We start from the raw sequence: 19865 nt of genomic DNA on the forward strand, positions 1-19865 counted from the left end.
ATTTTGAGTTCATATCATTGTACTCAGAAATATCTTCGTTTGTGGGAAATTTTAAAAAATATTTTATTGAAGTATATTATTTAGTCATACTTTGTATAACGTAGGGGATATGGTTCTGAGAAATATGCTTTTGGGCTATTTTGTTGTGTGAACATCATAGAGTGCATTTACACAAATTTGGATGGTACAGGCTACTACACACTTAGGCTATATGGAATAGCCTATTCCTCCTGGACTACATACCTATACAGCATGTTACTGTACTGAATATGGTACAACTATAACACAATGATAAGTACTGTGTATCTAAACATAGAAAAGGTATAGTAAAAATACCCTGTAAAAAATAAAAATGGTACACATGTGTAGGGCACTTACCGTAAGCGGACCCTGCAGGACTGGAAGTTGCTCTGGGTGAGTCAGTGAGTGCAGGGTGAGGGAATGTGAAGGCCAGGCCGTTACTGCACACTACTGTGGACTTCGCAAACACTACACTTGGGTACACTATATTCATAAACAGTGTTTTTCTTTTTTCAGTTCTAAATTAAACCTGGCTTATTATAACATTTTTACTTTGTAAACTTTTTTTTACTTTTAAAAACTTTCTGATTAATAACACATCTTAAAACACAAACATGTACAGCTATAGATAACTATTTTCTTTATATCTTCATTCTATAAGCTTTTTTCATTTTAAATTTTTTAAAGCTTTTATTTATTTATTTTTAGAGAGAGGGGAAGAGACAGAGAAAGAGAGGGAGGGATACATCAATGTGTGGTTGCCTCTCACTCACCCCCTACTGGGGGGCCTGGCCCGCAACCCAGGCCTGTGCCCTGACCAGGAATCAAATTGAAGACCCTTTGGTTTGCAAGCCAGCACTCAATTCACTGAGCCACACCAGCCAGGGCTAAATTAATTTATTTTTTACTTATTAAACTTTTTCTTGTTCAAAACTATGGCATAAATACACACATTGTAATGCCTAACACTACACAGGATTAGGATTATAAAGGACAGTCTTCTACCTCCCTATGTTGTCCCACTGGAAGGTCTTTGGGGGCAATAATTTAAGTGGAGCTGTTATCTCCTATGATAACAATATCTCCTTCTGGTAAATCTCCTGAAGGATGAGCCTGAGGCTCTTCTTGAGCAAATCCTGCTCTTTTCAGAAACCTGTCCATAGTAGTTTGCTAGTGTCGTCGCCCCCCCCCCCCGCCCCCCGCCATCATAGATTTGCTTGTAGGCAGATGATAATGAACCAGGAACATTCCTCTCTATTAAAGAAAAATCTTTCCATGTTGGGGTCCATGTTTTCAAACTTAAAAAAATTTTTTTTATTTATTTTCAGAGAGAGGAGGAAGGAAGGAGAGAGAAAGAGAGGGAAAGAAACATCAAAGTGTGGTTGCTTCTCACATACCCCCAACTGGGGACCTAGCCCACCACCCAGGCATGTGCCCTGAGTAGGAATTAAACTGGCAACCTCCTGGTTCACAGGCCAGCACTCAATACACTAAGCCACACCAGTCAGGGCCACACAATTTAATTTTTTAAAATGAAATTGTACCTTCTGTTTATGTCTTAGCTTACTTGGTGCCTCAGTTATCTGTTAGACTTTTATCCTTATATGGCAGAGACAGAGTTATTAAGATCTCTTAACCTGAGGGTACTACTCTTATGACTTTAACCTTAATTACCCCCATAAAGTCCCTATTTCCAAATATAGTCACATTGGGGGTTGGAGCTTCAAGGTATGAGTTACGGGGGAAAACTACATGCAGTCAGTAACAGATATAAGTGGTGGGGCCAGGATTCACAATTATATGACTATGAAGCTCCTACTCTTCATTTCTACATTCACTGCCTCTTTACACATGATTTTGGAATGGGGAAAGCCACAGAGAAGTCCCAACTGCTGACTGGATGGTTAGGATTCCCTGCTTTGAAATTTTTTAATTATGTAAAACCTATCTTATAGTGATAAAGCTCAATTTGTGGACTGGGGCAACAAGGCTTAAAAAATTCTAAGTATGGAAAATGTTGTAGGTTAAACTAATTTTTTACCTATCATTCTAATAAAATATTTCAGTTTTAGAAGGTAACCCAATCAGAAACTTTCCTGAGTGTAAGTTCAACCTGTTGCATCACTGTTTTTTGTTTGTTTAGTGACTTGCCTGGACTAATTCTGTGGAATCTTGTTTCCCCAGCAGTGTGCCGCCTCTGATGTCACTGCTTAGTTTTGTTTTTTTTTTAAGCCTTGTTTCCTGAGGGTTGCCCTTGGTCAGCCAATGAATGGTCAGAGGCTTTGCTTAAACGCTTAGAGCCAACAGGCTTCCATCCTTTGTCATTGGATCTCTGTGTGGCTTGGGGGAATCTTGTTAAGGTACAGGGAACTTATCAGTCTACCTATATTTGGCCAGGAATTACATTGCAAAGGCCCTCTTTGTTCTCTCCTGAACACGCATGGTCTTGTATATGCACTCAGCCTTCTAGACCTTGAGGGGTAGTAGGATCCACTTTAGCTACCTCTTTCCCTAGATCTCCCTGATAAATGTCTGGCTAGGCTGCCATTTAGTTGCTTCCTACAACACCAGCTTTCCTGGATTGTTTGCCAGAGACCTCTACTGTTTTTGAGAACCTGGGCATGAGTTTTTCCAAGCATTTTTCTAAACAAAGTCAGCTCCCTCTGATAACAGAAGAGAGTTGCCGGCCCTCACGGCTCACCCTGACTGCCAAGGGTAGAACTCAAGGGACCACAGAGTTGAGGGAAAAGATGGGAGCAGCTCCAGACTAAAACGACAGACTACCACTCTGGTTACTGAAATTCAGTAGCTTCTTTTGAATAAATGCCTCTCAATTTATGTCCTTTGGTTAATGTCCAGAGACCTTAAATGGCTTTTCTGTTATGGTTTGTTTTTTTACAATTTTGTCCAGATTAATTGTTGCTTTTGGGGAAGAGGTTTTGCCAAGCTCCTCACTCTGGCATTTCAAAAATACAGCTCCTACATTTTATTTTGAACTGGTTTTTTTTTTTTCATAATGCTCTAAAGATCTAGATCAAATACTAAACAGAACCATTTACTGGACTTTGACGTGGCCCACTGAGCAGATCGAGGTAATCAAATGAAATTTAGAACCACTGAGGAAAACAACTTACCTAAAACCAGGACCAGAATTTGGGTTTCAACATCTTTAGAATTCCCCAACATTACTTGAACACGAGACTTTCTATACTTACTCTTAAAGACTGGGTAAAACAGATCCCTGGGCAAAGGCAATATTAGGGATAAACAGAGGGACCACATTCTTAAGCCTGAAGTGGCCCTACCTGGGCTCGTTCCTCATCAAATTCCAGGCAGCCCATGCCATCTAGTCTCTGGAGATCAATCCAGCCTTTCCAGATAACACAAACTCCATTCAGAATCATGGGAGCCTTCAAATACACCTAAGACACAGAAAAGAAGGATAAAAACCCATAAGCCATCAGACACATGAAAAACAAAGAACAAAGTTATTTATGAAAACTGCAGTTTTCTTAGGAAATGAAGAAATAAATTAAATTAACCTGGTTCACCAGGATTTTATTTCTAGTTACAATTCTGTCAGGTTATCTGTAAAACTTCTGTAGAACTTCTTTTTATTTAAGAATAAGTTTCTTTAAAAAACTTAAAATTTGTAAAAAAAAAACCCTTAAAATTTGTGTTACTTATTGCCTATAATTAACTTTTCCTTTACTCAATTTCTTCAACAAAAAAATCTTGGGGAATTCTTGTTTTTAGAGAGGTTTAATAAGAATAATTGACTATCAATAATTATAAACATGGCAGAAAAATTTCAAAACAGCTGTAAAATAAAACCTATAGGATTTACGCCTTTTCAGTACATTATTTAATTCCCCTCCACTACTAAACACAACCATTTTTCCTGTTAAGGACTCCAATCAACTATGCTGGACCAAGTTCTACTTACATTTAAAAACAAGCCAAAAACATGGAGTTCCATGTCTCCTCCCATTTGGACCAAGGGAAATAGTCTACAGTTATAGCTGAAACCGTTTAACCACACATTTCCTTCTGTTTTGATAAGTGCTCATTCCCTTCCACATTATAAACTTAAAACGCCACTGACGTACACCTAAGTCAAACGAGTGACTGTGAATGCGTATTTGACATCTCAGTAAACCTAAAAAAGTACCCATCTATATACCTTTCATCAATATACCTTGACTTACCACATCTTCTAATCATGACTTCACCTACTCTTTCTAATGGGGAATGGGGAGAGTGCAACACAGTAAGGAATATAACATCTCACCTACCAATGTGACTTATTATTTTAAATTTTCATATGAATCATAAAGAGAATTCTTCTAGCTACAGAGAAAGGTCAACTTCATGTCAGATTCTACATTCATCAGTAAGTTTATATCTTTTAGAATCAAAGATTCCATAGGTGTAGTTTATGCATATTAACTTCATAGCCAAAGATATTTTCCTTAAGTAATTACTAGATTTTTTAAAAGCCCATTTATTACTTTTTTTGGGGGGGGGTTGTCAAATGATCTTTAATTGAAATATTTTCCTTTGTAGTTCTTAGCATATGGGCTGCCAAAGCAAGCACTCCTATGTAGTTTTTCACTAGCTGGGCATTCCACTGCACCGCTGTTGATATCATCTACAACACCAGGAGGGTGGCAGCCATCAACATGGCAGTCCACAGACTGGGCAGTCCCTTAAGATCTCTTTAATGGTTCCAGAGAGTTCTCTAGCTAAAGATTGGTGCTGCATCTGTTGGGCAATGTTGCGAAACTCACCAAAAGTGGTATTTCCACTGTTCTTAATGTCTTTTGCTTCTTTCTGTCTCTCTGAGGGCTTTGATGATCAGGGCAGAGGCAGAAGGTATGATGTGGGCCTGTCTGTTCCAAATGGCCAGTTTCACTGTAATCCTCAGACCTTTCCAAACACCAGTTGCTTTGGTGATAGCATCACCAACCTTTTTCAGAAATAGACCCAGGGGGCAGATCTTGGGAGCCAGGGCAGATATCACACCAACTTCCCCACCAGTGTATCTCACATGCACAACTTTGGTCTCACTGGGGTTGAGCTTTGGCAGTATAGTGGAAGCAGCTGGTGTTGGATGAACCCCGATTCGGGACAACAGAAGAAAGATGCACCTAAGCCTCTTCTGAGCCAAAAGCCAATACTTCTTTAGAGAGTAGGAAAAATAAAAAGTATAATAGATATATTTAAATATGCTATTAAAGTTGTCCCAATTTTTCCCCTTTTGCTCCCCTCCACTCACTGACCCCCCTCCCCTTCATCAATACCCCCGCCTTAGTTCATGTCCATGGGTCATGCATATAAGTTCCTTGGCTTCTCCATTTCCTATACTATTCTTAACCTATCTATTTTGTACCTACCAATTCTGCTTCTTAGTCCCTTCCCCCTCCCTGCTGCTAAAGCTCCAAATGATCTCCATATCTACAATTCTATTCCTGTTCTGCCTGTTTGCTTAGTCTTTAAGAATCAGTTGTTGATACTCGTGAATTTGTTGCCATTTTAATGTTCATAGTTTTGATCTTCTTCTTATATTGTTCCCTTTAACATTTCATATAATAATGGCTTGATGATGATGAACTCCTTTAGCTTTAACTTGTCTGAGAGGCACTTTATCTGCCCCTCCATTCTAAATGATAGCTTTACTGGATAGAGTCATCTGGGTTGTAGGTCCTTGCTTCTTCTCACCACTTTGAATATCTCTGGCCAGTTCCTTCTTGCCTGCAAAGTTTCTTTTGAGAAATCAGCTGACAGTCTTACAGGAACTCCTTTGTAAGTAGCTCTCTGCTTTTCCCTTGTTGCCTTTAAGAGTCTCTCTTCATCTTTATCCTTTGGCATTTCCAATTATGATGTGTCTTGGTGTAGTCTTCTTTGGGTCCAACTTGTTTGGGACTCTGTGTTCCTGGACTTGTATGTCTATTCCCCTGGCCAAATTAGGTAAGTTTTCTTTTACTATTTTTTTTGAACTAAGTTTTCAAATTCTTGCTCTTCCTCTCCTCCTCTGGCACCCCCATGGTTTGGATGTTAGTATGTTAGGAGCTGTCCCAGAGGGTCCCCATACTATCCTTTATTTTTTTTTTAATTCTTTTTCCGCCCTGGCTGGTGTAGCTCAGTGGATTAAGCTCGGGCTTTGAAACAAGGGGTCGCCAGTTCAGTTCCCAATCAGGGAACATGCCTGGGGGCAGGAGAAGCAACTGCACATTGATATTTCCCTCCTTCTCTTCTCCTCTTTCTAAAAATGAATAAATAAAAGCTTAAAAAAATTACTTTTCCTTCTTGCTTTTCTGGTTGAATGTTTACTTATGTTCCAAATCATTTATTTGAATCCTGGATTCTTCCCCTCAATCAATGGTTCCCTGTAGATTTTTTATTCACTTAGTGTAACCTTCATTTCTTCTTTTATGTTGTTGCCATACTTAAGTTCTTTGAGCATCCTGATCACCAGTGTTTTGAGCCCTGCCTCTTATAGGTTGGTTATCTCTGTTTTCATTTAGTTCTTTTTCTGGTGTTGTGTTGTGTTCTGTTCTTTCATTCGGGCCATATTTCTGTCTCAATTTTGGCAGCTTCCCTATCTTAGTAGCATGACCTATTGTAGAAAAGGCACCTGTAAATCGTGTGGGGTGGAGCCTTAGGTAATTGCCAGGGTGGAGCAACAGACTTCTATGCTATGTGGATCTGTGTGAAAGGAGGGCTTGGAGAGGGGACAATGCTGCTGCCTGGCCTCTGAAGGTTTACCTGGCACTCAACCCGTTTCCAGGCACTTTACCTTCTTCCCATATGCAACTGGCACCCCCTTCCAGCTGCTGCCCTAGTGGTGAATCACAGAGTGGGTGGGTTTGTGTATGTTCTAAGTCCACGTGGGCCCTTTAAGCTGAAAAATCCAGCAATTTCTTCCACTCCCCCAACCCCCTCTAGTATTTACAGCCAGAAGCTATGGAAATTCATTTTCCTGGCACTGGAACCCTGGGTTGTGTGATATGGCCTGGGGCTGGGGTTGCTCACTCCCAAGGTATCCCTCCTGATTTTCATCCGCCATGTGAATGTGAGATCCTCAGTTCTGCCACCAGTACATCTCTGTGCCTCTCCATGACTCTGCCCCTCCCACCCACCTGGATGAATGTGGCTTCTTTAAATTCTCAGTTGTTGGACTTCCATATAGGTCTATTTTCTGATGGTTCTAGGTGTTACTTGTTTTGAAATCTAGTTGTAATTCTTTCTATGGTTACATAAGGAGGCAAAGTGTGTCTACCTACACCTCGATCTTGACCGGAAGTTTATTACTTCTTTATAAAAGTTCTCTCATGACAAAGAAAACCACTGATCCTTTTTAGAAAGTTCCTAAATGGATTCAGAAAACGGCTAGTTCTTCACCAAGCCTAGTGCAGTGTGTAAAATTATACTTTAATATTTAGATGATCCTCATGATTTATTTAAATGTTCACATTCAAGTAAATAAAATTTTATATGTAGATTTTCAAAGTAATGTTTGCCACTTTCCTACATTCATAAATACCAAACCTCATAGTATGAAAAAAATAAAATTCTGTCTCTTACCAATTTAGCGTTTTGTAATGTAATTCAATAATGTCATTTAAACACTAAGACATTTTTCACCAAAAATAATGATGTGCTATTTCGAACTATGAAAAGAAAACTTAGTAAATATGACCTAGGGATTAAATCCATTGTCCTAAGAACAATGAAATATTTATTCAAAATGAATTCTATAAAACCTTTTAAAATGAGTAAATAGGTTAAACTAATTATACACAAAACAACAAAAGGTCATGCTTATCTTTCCAAAACTAAAATATCAGAGAATGTTTGAGACTTCACAGAAATTAAAAGTGACTATAGCCTTGTCTTTCTTCTTTTTTTAAAATATTTTATTTACCTTTAGAGGGGAAGGGAAGGAGAGAGGGAGAGAAACATCAATGTGTGGTTGCCTCTCACGCGTCCCCTACTGGGAACTGGCCTGCAACCCGGGCATGTGCTCTGACTGGGAATCGAACCGTGGGTGCTTGGTTCCCAGGCCCCTGCTCAATCCACTGAGCTATGCCAGCCAGGGCTCTATAGCCTTGTCTTTCAGAAATAAGGTAAAAGTACTACACAATTTTTTAATCAACTCAAGCTCTAAATATCAGTATTTATGATGGTACAGTCAACCCAAATTACACAATACCACTTAATGTTCACAATCTGTAGCTTTAAATTCCATATCATGTAGCAGTAGAGCTACAGAAAAACTGCCTTTTCTTCTATAATACTACATATTTATAGAAGTTCAGTGTTCTAGCTCCTAGGTAGCTGGGCACAGGATAGAATCTGTAGGTACAAAGTAACTTCTTTCCAAGGGAAAGATCCATTTATTCAGGACAAAGAACAGTTATTCCCACCAATAACCCAGCAGGCAAGTAGTGATACTGAGATGGTCATGGGCACCAAGAAAAACAAGATATTCCATTAAGGAAGAATGTATCCTGACTTTTAGTTGCTATTTCTGTAGTCTATTTTAACAGATGTTTTTAGAAGATACTTGGTTCTGACTCATCCTCCTTTAGCCAGATGCTCCTCCCATTCATAAGTGCACCGTAAGCTGCTCCCCTGTTGGGTAATGACTAGTCAGCCATTGAATCTCGTTTGCCTCTGAATCACAACTGGGTTGCATGTAAGTGTAAAAAATAGCTTCTCCTATAGTGATTTAATGCAATTAACTGACCAGTGTACTTCCCACAGTTCCAAAATCATAATGCAAATACAGACTATCCCTGAAACTTAATAGACTGTGTGTATCTACATGTACACATCTACCCAATGAATGAAGGTGTTAACCAAACAGAAAAGCCCATCCTAAAATTAATATGGAATTTCAAGAGACCTTGAATAACCAAAACAATCTTGAAAACTTGAGGACTCACACTTTCTGATTTCAAAACTTCTTGAGCTTTCCACTCTGACAGTGCTCTTTGTGAATGAACATGGTGAACCTGCCAGACTTTCTGTAAGAAGTGTGGCAAGCACCAATGTGGCAAAGTGACACAGTACAAGGGCAAGGATTCTCTGTAGGAAATGTGGCATTATGACAGAAAGCAGAGTTGCTACGGTGGGCAGACTAAGTCAATTTGCCACAAAAAGGTTAAAATTACAAAGATTCTGAGGCTTGAATGCGTTGAGCCCAACTGCAGATCTAAAAGAATGCTGGTGGTCATTAAGAGATGCAAACATTTTGAACCAGGAGGGGATAAGAAGAGAAAGGTCCAAGTGATCCAATTCTAAGCTTCATATTTTGTTTAACTGTGTGATAATAATATCTTTAGGATATGGATGCTCCATGTGGTTGCAATTGGTTTTTGAAAGGGAAGTAGACTAGTGTTATCAATAAAATGCCCCTTGTGGGGAAATTTATACTAAAAAACAAAACAAAAAAACTTACTACAAAGCTACATGATCAAACAGTGTAGTATTATAATGACAAAATATAGACCAATGGGACAAAATAGAAAGCCCAGAAATAAACTCTCACATATATGGTCAAATGACTTTTGCCAAAGGTACCATAACCATTCAATGGACAAAGGACAGTCTTTTCAACAATTGGTAACAGGAAAATAGATTTGCACATCAAAAAGAATAAAAGACCCTTATCTAATACTGTATTAAAATACTAACTCAGAATGAATCAAAGACCTAAAACTATAAAACTTTTAGAAACAAACGTAGGGTAAAAGCTTCATGGCATTGGATGTGACAATGATTTCTTGTTAATACCAAAGACAAGTAAGTAAGATGTTATGAAATTTTTTAAATTTTATGCAACAAGACACTAAGGAAGTAAAAAGGCAACCCACAGGGTGGGAGAAAATATGTGCAAATCATTTACATACTAAGGGATTAATATCCAAAACTAATAAAGAGAACTCCTCAAATGACAAAAAACTAAAGTTAAAAAATGGGAAAAGGACTTGAATAGACATTTCTCCAAAGATATATAAATAACCAATAAGCACATGAAAGATGCTTGTCACACCCTGAACAGTGTAGCTCAGTTGTCTGAAGCATAAACCAAAAGGTCACAGGTTCAATTTCTGGTCAGGGCACACACTGAGTTTGTGGGTTCAGCCCCCAGTAGGGGCACATACATTGGTGAAATAACAGATGATGTTTCTCTCCCCTTATCTTACCCTCACTCTAAAAATCAACAAGCATGTCTTCAGGTGAGGATTTAAAACAACAACAAAAAATCAGCCCTGGCTGGTATGGCTCAGTGGACTAAGTGCCGGCCTGCAAACCAAGGGGCCGCCAGTTTAATTTCCAGTCAGGGCACGTGCCTGCATTGTGGGCATGCAAGCGGCAAATACACATCGCTGTTTCTCTCCCCACCCCCTCCATTCCTGTCTGTATAAATACATACATACATACATACATACATTTAACAAATGAAAAGATGACTAGCATTTAATGAGAGAAGTGAATTAAACAATGAACATACTAAAAAAGTAAAAAAATAAGAACCAGCCAACCTAATTTAGCACATCTTATAGAGTATTATAAATGACTTAACAAAAACCACATTGCACCCCTGCTGGTGTGGCTTGGTGGATTGAGAATGCGCCTGTGAACCTAATGTTTGCTGGTTTGATTCCCTGTCAGGGTATGTGCCTGGGTTGCAGGTCAGGTCCCCAGTTAGGGGTGAGCAAGAGGCAACCAACTGATGTTTTTCTTACACATCAATTTTTCTCTCCTTCCCCTCTCCTCTCTCTGAAAATAAATAAATAAATAAAATCTTTAAAATTAAATTATAAAAGTCTTGCTTTCTTATTAAGATAAAAAGTAATGAAATAAAGTGGCAGATTTTATTATAATCCATTCCTGTCATCTCTGTAAGAATTAAAAAAATATATATTATAGTGAACTTTACCAAATTACTAGCATAACATTAACACAAAAGAGCTGAGTATGTGTAGTTTTCTGGAAGAGCAATCATCATTGCAAAGATTGCACTACAAGTCAGAAAATCAATACAAGTAAAGTTAAAGGTAAAAGGAAAAAGATGCAGGTTAAAGGCTGTTTCAAAGTCAGCAAAATGAGGTCTAAAGAGATCATATTAAAATATTAATGGTTATTCACTTTAATGATAAGAGTAACTTGGTCGGCCAAAATAACTTAACATAGGGTTTTGGAGGGTGGTATATGAAGTTTCTGGCAACTCACCTAATAATTATTTATTAGCAGAAATGTACTATATACTGCGAAGAACATACTAAGGTGAGAAAAAAAAGACCTAGGTCTATCTAGGAAACAGGTTACATGACTGTCAAAGATTTATTTAGTCTCCTCAGCTGTAAAATCAAGCTATCATAAAATATGTTCTAAAATTAAATAAAACACATCATTATATAGTGCAGAGTTAAGAGAATTAGTGATAATCTAAATCATCTAACACAATACCTGGTAATCACCACAGAAACTGGCTTTCAGTTTGTCAAAATGTATTTAAAATGGTCCAGAGTACTGAAAAATGTTCTGGAATTAGTGGTGATGCTTATACACTGTGAATATCTTAAAACACTCTGAATTGCACACTTTAAAAAGGGTAGATAGTAAATTTTACATAATGTTGATTTAATTAATTTTTTAATTTTTGCTTTTTTAAAAATTATTTATTTATTTTTAGAGAGGGAAAGGGAGAAAGGGAGAGAAACACCAATGTACGGTTACCTCTCACACACAACCCAGGCATGTGCCCTGACTGGGAACTGAAATGGTGAACCTTTGGTCCACAGGCCGATGCTCAACCCACTGAGCCACACCAGCCAGGGCAAAATTTTACTATTTTTTTAAATGGCCCAGAAACATTCTGGATAGTGAAGGGATAATCGCAAGCCAGAACTGAAAAGCTAGCTATACATATCCTTAGAAAATTTAGAGAGTTTTCCCCAAAGGCTTTTATTTAAAACAATATTCTGCAAGTAAGGCCATTTACTGGAAATTATTATTTAATATGAGCAGAATACTGTGTTTGAAAAACATCTAAATTTCCTAATGGAAATGTTGACATCACATGTTCTAGGCTATTCCATTGTTTTAATCTGAAGTTTAATTGGCTTTTGCTTCTGAAGTTTTTAAACACAAGAGGGCTCCGTATTGATTGTATATGTGGAAAAAGGTTTTCACTCATAAAATCAACCTGCCAACCATTCCCAGACTCAACCCTTTCCTTCTTAGGACACACAGTATCACCCACAGCATCAGAGTCCTAAAAGTGCAGTTATACTGCCAAAAGACCCAATTTAAGTGTTTATTCTTGGTTCCTAAGTACACATTAATTTGACAAGGCCCAGCCTCAAGTGAAAAGCTAATGATAATTTCCAACTATTTACATTGCATACTTTCACAAAAGAAGGTAAAAATAATTACACTCCTTATCAGGTCTATAATGTAAACATGTTTGCTAGTCTGTGGCTTCTAATCCACAGCAGAAAACTAAGTATCAAAAAAGTGGTATCAAAGAAATAAAGTCTCTTGCTCAAGTTAAATAGTATTAAAATTTACAAATGTTTTCTTAGCAGTAAGATGGAGATCATAAAAGTATCAATGTAGATGATTTATGTATCAATTAAAACAGAGCCTGGCACATAGCCCATGCTACAGAGCTGTCTGCTATTATTCTAATTCTTAAATGAGAAAATAAAAAAGTATAAAGGAAAAAGTAAGCTCTGGCTGGTGTAGCTCAGTGGATTGAGTGCGGGCCTGTGAACCAAAGAACTGAGGTTCGATTCCCAGTCAGGGCACATGCCTGGGTTGCAGGCCAGTTCCCAGTAGGGGACACACGAGAGGCAACCATACATTGACATTTCTCTCCCTCTCTCCTTCCCTTTCCCTCTAACGATAAATAAATTAAAAAAAAAAAAAGTGAGTCCAGCTGTGGCTGGAATGGCTCAGTGGATTGAGCGCTGGCCTGAAAACCAAAAGGTTGCCAGTTCGATTCCTAGTCAGGGCACATGCCTGGGTTGTAGGCCGGGTCCCCAGTTGGGGGCGTGCAAGAGGGGGCTTGCCAGATCCATTTTCTCTCTCACATCAATGTTTCTCTCTCTTCCTTCCTTCCCCTCTAAAAATAAATAGGTAAAAATCTTAAAAACAAAGGGAGTCCCATCTATTCAACTTTCCTGCTCTCCCAATACCTTTACTAGAATGCCCAATGTTTTCTGTATGAAAGATTTTTCATGATTGCTATCTGTACAATATGACAGTTTCCTAGATTTGCAAAGAATTCCTAGATAAGATGTACACTGCATGTGTCCTAAGTACATCCATGTCTTATTACTCATCTTTTTATTTTAAAGATTAATACTGATAATCATTTTGTCACTTCCTTCTTATGCACAGGTATCTACTTATTTCTAATATTTCTGTTTTTCCATGGTTAATAACAGTAAAATCAGAAAGATCTAAATTTTGGCCCTGGCTGGGTAGCTCTGTTGGTTAGAGCATCATTCTGATACCAGAGTTGCAGATTCGATCCCCAGTGAGGGCACATACAAGAATCAACCAATGACTGTTTAAAATAAATGGAACAAGAAATGAATGTTTCTCTGTCTCTCTCAAATCATTTTTTTAAGAAGTGCTCTCTTAAAAAATATATATATTTTTTAAATATATATAATGTCAAATACACAGTAAAGGCTATCTCTATTTTAAATATGACTCATAAAAATAAAATCTCTTTAAAAATAAATATGATTCATAATAAAACTTCAATTGCAAAAATCCCATGAAGAACTTATATTTAGAAAACATAAAACTCTTCCGTCTCAATAATAACCTGATATAGGAAAATGGGCAAAGGATGTGAACACACATATCATCAAAGATACACAAATGGCACATGAGCACATAAAACATGCTCAACATCATTACTCACTAAGGAGATGCAAATTAAAACCAAAATGAGATACCACTACACACTCAATAAAACAGCTAAAACAGAAAAGACTGGCAGTGCGAAGTGTTAGTAAATTGTGAAGTAACTGGAATTTTCATAACTGGGAGTGAGAATGCAAAACTGTACAGCCACTTCACAGAACAGTTTAGCAGGGGTTTTTTTAAGAAAAAAATTTTAATTCATTTTTAGAGAGAAGGGAAGAGAGAAAGAAAAGGAGAGAAGCATCAATGTGTGGTTGCCTCTTGCGTACCCTCAACTAGGGACCTGTCCTGCAACCCAACCATATGCCCTGACTGGGAATTGAACCAGTGACCCTTTGGATTGCAGGCAGGCACTCAATCCACTGAGCCACACCAGCCAGAGCAGTTTCTTTTTTCAATTTAATCCTTATTGTATTTTTTCCCTGTTACCATTTAATTCCCTTATGCTCCACTCCCCCCACATTTTTTTTAATTTTTATTTTTAAAAAGATATTTACTGATTTTAGAGAAAGAGAGAGGAAGGGAGAGAAAGGGAGAGGAAGGGGGAGAAAGAAAGATCAATGTGAGAAAGAAACACCACCACCTCCCCTATGTGCCTCAACCAGGGATCGAACATGCAATCTAATTATGTGCCCATCTACGGCTAGACCACCCTGAATGGGACCGATCTCATCTAATTATGTGCCCTGACTGGGAATCAATCCCCCACCTTTTGGTGTACGGGACAAAGTTCCAACTGAGCCACACCTATCAGGGCCAGTTTAGCAGTTTCTTAAAAAGTTATATTCACAAAATGACCCAGAAATTCGAATACTACATATCTACCCAAGAGAAACGTAAACATATGTCCACATAAAAGACTTGTGTAAAAATTCAAAGCAGCATTATTCACAATAGCCAAAAAAGGGGAAATAACCTAAATGGCCGTCAACTGGGAAATGGATAAATAAAATGTGGCATATCCACACAATGAAAAAAATACTCAGTAATAAAATGGAATGAACTATTATACATACAACATGGATATATTTCAAAAGTATGTTGTTAAGTGACAACTAGACACAAAAGACTACTTACTGTAGGATTCTATTTATATAAAATCCTAGGAAAGGGGAGAGGAGAGGGAATTTCAGGGGAAAAGGGGAAGGATTCACAGGAACAAATATAAAGGACACATGGACGAAAACTAACAGGGGTGGAAATGGGAGGGAGGTGGGGAGCACTGGGGGGGTGGTCTGGGATGGGAGTAAAAGACAGAAAACTACTTGAACAATAATTAAAGAAAAAGAAAGAAAAAACTCTGAAATACCTATCCAAAAGAACCTATGCACCCCAACATTCATGACAGCACAATTTACAATACCAAGTGCAGGAAACAACCTCGGTGCCCATCAGTAAATGAATGGATCAAAAAAAACTATGGTACATTTACACAATGGAATTCTATGCAGCAGAAAGAAAGGAGCTCCTACCCTTTGCAACAGCATGGATGGAACTGGAAAGCATTATGCTAAGCAAAATAAGCCAGGCGGTGAAAAACAAATACCATATGTTCTCACCTTTAACAGGAACCTAAACAATAAAACAAACAAACAAGCAAAATATAACCAAAGACACTGAAATAGAGAACAGGCTGACAGTGACCAGAGGGGGGAGTGAGGAAATTTCAGGGAAAAAGAGGAAGGGTTTACAGGAACAAGTACAAGAGACACATGGACAAAAACACGGGGGGTGGAAATGGGAGGGAGAGCTGATGGGGGTGGGTTGGGATGGTAGTAAAAGGCAGAAAACTGTACTTAAATAAAAATTTAAATAAAAATTTAAATAAAAATTTTTAAAAGCCTAGGAAAGTCCAAACTATAGTAACAGAAAGCATTATCGATGGTTGCCTGGACCAGGGGATGAGAGGACTGACTGCAAAGGGGGCATGAGGTAACTTTTAAGTTATGAAAATGTTCTATATTTTGATTGTGGTGGTAGGTACACCACTGACTATATGCATTTGTCACAGAATTGTATACCTACAAAATAGGTGAATTTCATTGTATATAAATTATACATCAATAATGGTTTTTAAAAAATTAATTTCGATAGAAAATGGGAAGCAGTAAAACTAGGATAAAGCTGTCTTTTTCAAAAATCAATTTTTCCAGTTGATAACATTTCAAAGGTTTTTAATTTCTGTAGTGTTTGAATTAATCATTAAAAATATTGAGGTAAAAAGAAGCAGCAAAGTGGGGAACGATTAAGGATGTTCTTTTCAGACATATATTTCTATCTTCTCTAACTTGGAATATATAATTTAGATAAAGCCATAACTGAAAATTTACCTTTACACTAAAAGATAAATCCCAACAAAAATGCAGTTCAAAAGAAGGAAAAAAAGAGAATATAAAACCTTCAGATACTTCAGAGGTACATTTACCATTACATGTAAATTAATGTAACTAACTGGAAGGCACTAAAACATGGCATCTTAATTTTTAAACATTCTTATTTATTCACAAAGCCAGTAAAATTCTCCCTCGCAGATTGAAAAATTACTGAAATAAGCCCTGGCTGGTGTAGCTCAGTGGGTGAAGCATGAGCTGTGAACCAAAGGGTCCCCAGATTGATGCCCAGCCAGGGCAACATGCCTGGGTTGGGGACCAGGTCCCCAGTAGGGTCCACTGAGAGGCAATCACACACTGATGTTTCTCTCCCTTTCTTTCTCCCTCCCTTTCTCTCTCTAAATAAATACATAAAATCTTTAAAAATTTTTTTGAAATAAAAGCTTTTCTTTCAAAATGTAAGCCTAAGCCTTGGCAGCTCAGTGGACTGAGTACTGGCTTGCAAATCAATGGGTCGCTGGTTCAATTCCCAGTCAGGAGACATGCCCAGATTGCCAACCGGGTCCCCAGTTTGGGGCATGAAAGAGGCAACTACACACTGATGTTTCTCTCCTTCTCTTTCTCCCTCCCTTCCCCCCTCTCTGAAATAAAATAAATAAAATCTTTTAAAAAGTAAATGAAATAAAATTTAAAATAAATATGTAAGCATAATACTTCCAGTTTAAAATTTATAATTGTTATTATACTTAAAACATATTTTTAAAAAGCCAGATTACTTATTTTAATGTACTGAAGTATTGATAACCAAGTGGCAAAAAATATATTTCACATTTTAGTTGAACTGAAATACTTAAAATCTAGATCTGACAAGCTACTTGTAAAGTTGCTTCAGTTTCTCTAGGGGAAAATCACATTCCAAAGCTTTACCACAGATATCTTTTATTTGAAGTGACTGGAATGCCAAAGGAGGAGAAGGAACTTGTTGAGCTTGAGTAGGATTTCTCAAAACTAACATCAAGGAGTCCTCTAAACTCTGCCAAATTGTGGATGGTATATAAACAGACACAATATTTATTTTGGGACAAAGATCCTGCAGGCAAGTAAGCAAAATGCTCCAGAAGAAGCAGAGTCACAGACCTTTGAGAGGCCATTTAAAATGAGAGTCTGTTCTCATTCATTAAATCGATTGCTGTTAAGTTTTGCTTTGCTATTTGAGGCTCATGAAAAAGAATGATAAAAGATTTTTAAGTATAAAAGTTCAGAAAGGAAAAACATATTTTATCAAAACACTTATTTAAAAAAATCCCTACTCTAGCAGCCCTCCTGGCTGGTGTGGCTCAGAGGATTGAGCAAAGGCCTGCAAACCAAAGGGTCGCCAGTTCAATTCCCAGTCAGGGCACATGCCTGGGCTGTAGGCCAGGTCCCCAGTGGGGGGCATGTGAGAGGCAACCACACACTGAGGTTTACCTCCCTCTCTTTCTCTCTTCCTTATTGCCTCTCTAAAAATAAATAAATAAAATCTATTTAAAAAATTAAACAAGAAATGAAAAATACCTACTCTAGACCTGGCTGGTATGGCTCAGTACATTGAGTGCTGGCCTGTGAACTAGAAAGGTCACTGGTTTGATCCCGTTAGGGCACACCCCTGCATTTCAGGCTGAGTGGCCTGTTGGGGGTGTGTGAGAGGCAGCCAACTGATGTTTCTCCTCCACATCAATGTTTCTCTCCCTCTCCTTCCCCCCCCCGCCAAAAAAATTAATAAAATCTTTTAAAAAAATACCTACTCTAATGACATATGCTTTATAACTATTTCTCAATGTCTGGTAACATGTTGACTATCAATAAAATCACAAGTTGTAAACAGTAATTAATGCAACAACTGTAACAAGAGTTTAAGCTTTTTCTTTCTGTGGCCAATGTAGTAACACTAGATAGTATATTCAATGTCCATAGAAAAAAATAGTAAACGAACAGTAGCACTGTAAAGTTCATTCTTTTTAGTTTATATTTTTCATACACTTTATTTTATACTCAAAAACTAGAATTATGTAGTAAGAGTATATAATCATTAATTCAAAATCCCAAAGAGGCTTTATGAAACACAGAATGAGTGCAAAAACCATTAATCTTACCACTTAAGATTAGCAAGTTTTGGTCAACCATAATCATTTGATTTGTTTGAAATAAGAAGTAATTGAAAATGGGTCCTAAGAGGAAAGATCAAAGAAACTAGAGTTGCCTAACCTACAAAAACTCAATGTAAGACCAATTTGAATTCTGATCAGTAGCTTTCCTTGTCTTCTGACAGCTAAATTAGAAGAAAGCAGTTTAAAGATTTTTATTTATTTTTAGAGAGAGGGGAAAGGGAGGGAGAAAGAAAGAGAGAGAAACACTGATGTAAGCTCTGGCTGGTGTGGCTCAGTGGATTGAATGCTGGCCTGCAAACCAAAAGGTTGCCTGTGGTTGGGGGCCGGGTTCCCAGCGGTAGAGGCAGCAGTGGGGGGCGCCACATGAGAGACAACCATACACGGACGTTTCTCTCCCTCTCTTTCTCCCCCCCTTCCCCTCTCTCTAAAAATAAATAAAACCTTAAAAAAAACTAATGAGAGAGAGAAACATCCATTATTTGCCTCTCACATGTACCCCGATACCTCAACCAGGGAACCTAGCCTGCAACACAGATGTGTGCCCTGACAGGGAATCGAACTGGCAACCTTTCGGTTCTAAGGCTGATGCCCAATCCACTGAGCCACACCAGTGGGGAATAGAGGGAAGAGTTTAGATTAAGGAAGAATTAAGAACCTTTTTGGCTTTTGGGTTTTATTAGGGCACCACAACAGATTACTTGGGAAAGATACAGTGTTCCAAGACTGCACAGCTACCTGAAGTAAAGCTGACCTAAGGCACGGTACAATACCCAAACTCCTACATGATTACCTATCTCTCCCTACAAAATCATCAAGTACCCTGGCTTTGGATAGAAAGCTTCACAATCTAAAAGGCATTTTCACATATTCTGGCACCTCATTTAATCCTCATATACATGAGGTATATACGTAAGGCAGACATTCTGATTCCCATTTACAGGTAAGGAAAATGATTATGAGTAATTATCTTTTGACTCAAATCCAGAGCTCTTTCAAAATGATACAGATACTACACTGTATCATTTTAAACCTTCTTTTGAGAAAAACCCTTATTAAGAGCCATTGTAGGCAGCTCACTAGACACCAGGGTGCAAAAGTTCCAAATAAATTTGACAGTCAGATTATAAAAGTGTGTGCTCTGATTTGATCATACACAAAGTACCTATTTACTGTCAGGCTATCCATTAATAAATCTTTCTTACTGAAGACCCTTGGTTTGAAAATATTCCTATAATAGATAAAAGAACTGATTTTACTGAGCCTATTTTCTTAGATCATAAAGCCCTACTTCAAATCAAGCATATAAAGCTTTTGTTTCCTATTAGCATTCTCCTTTTTCCTGACTTTACTAAATCTAAGTGAATATTACAGTTGCCAGTCTTCAAGATAGCCCCAATGATCCTGGCCTCCT

The 19865-nt window shown here is 37.9% G+C and overlaps 1 protein-coding gene across 4 annotated transcripts in view; it reads right to left on the reverse strand.

Moving 5' to 3' along the window:
• Window positions 1–19865, reverse strand: part of CBFB (core-binding factor subunit beta) — a 52365-nt gene that overhangs the window by 23208 nt on the left and 9292 nt on the right. For 3 of the 4 annotated variants that reach the window (XM_053666670.1, XM_037162633.2, XM_037162634.2), the window contains one exon: window positions 3327–3443. The exons of the other annotated variant lie outside the window; for it this stretch is intronic. In XM_053666670.1, coding sequence (XP_053522645.1) covers window positions 3327–3443 — 117 coding nt within the window. The remainder of the gene's footprint in view (window positions 1–3326; window positions 3444–19865) is intronic. 4 annotated transcript variants of the gene reach the window in all.

The sequence above is a fragment of the Artibeus jamaicensis genome, unplaced genomic scaffold (assembly GCF_021234435.1).
Source record: "Artibeus jamaicensis isolate MK-2021 breed Jamaican fruit bat unplaced genomic scaffold, CSHL_Jam_final contig_464, whole genome shotgun sequence".
Taxonomy (NCBI): domain Eukaryota; kingdom Metazoa; phylum Chordata; class Mammalia; order Chiroptera; family Phyllostomidae; genus Artibeus; species Artibeus jamaicensis.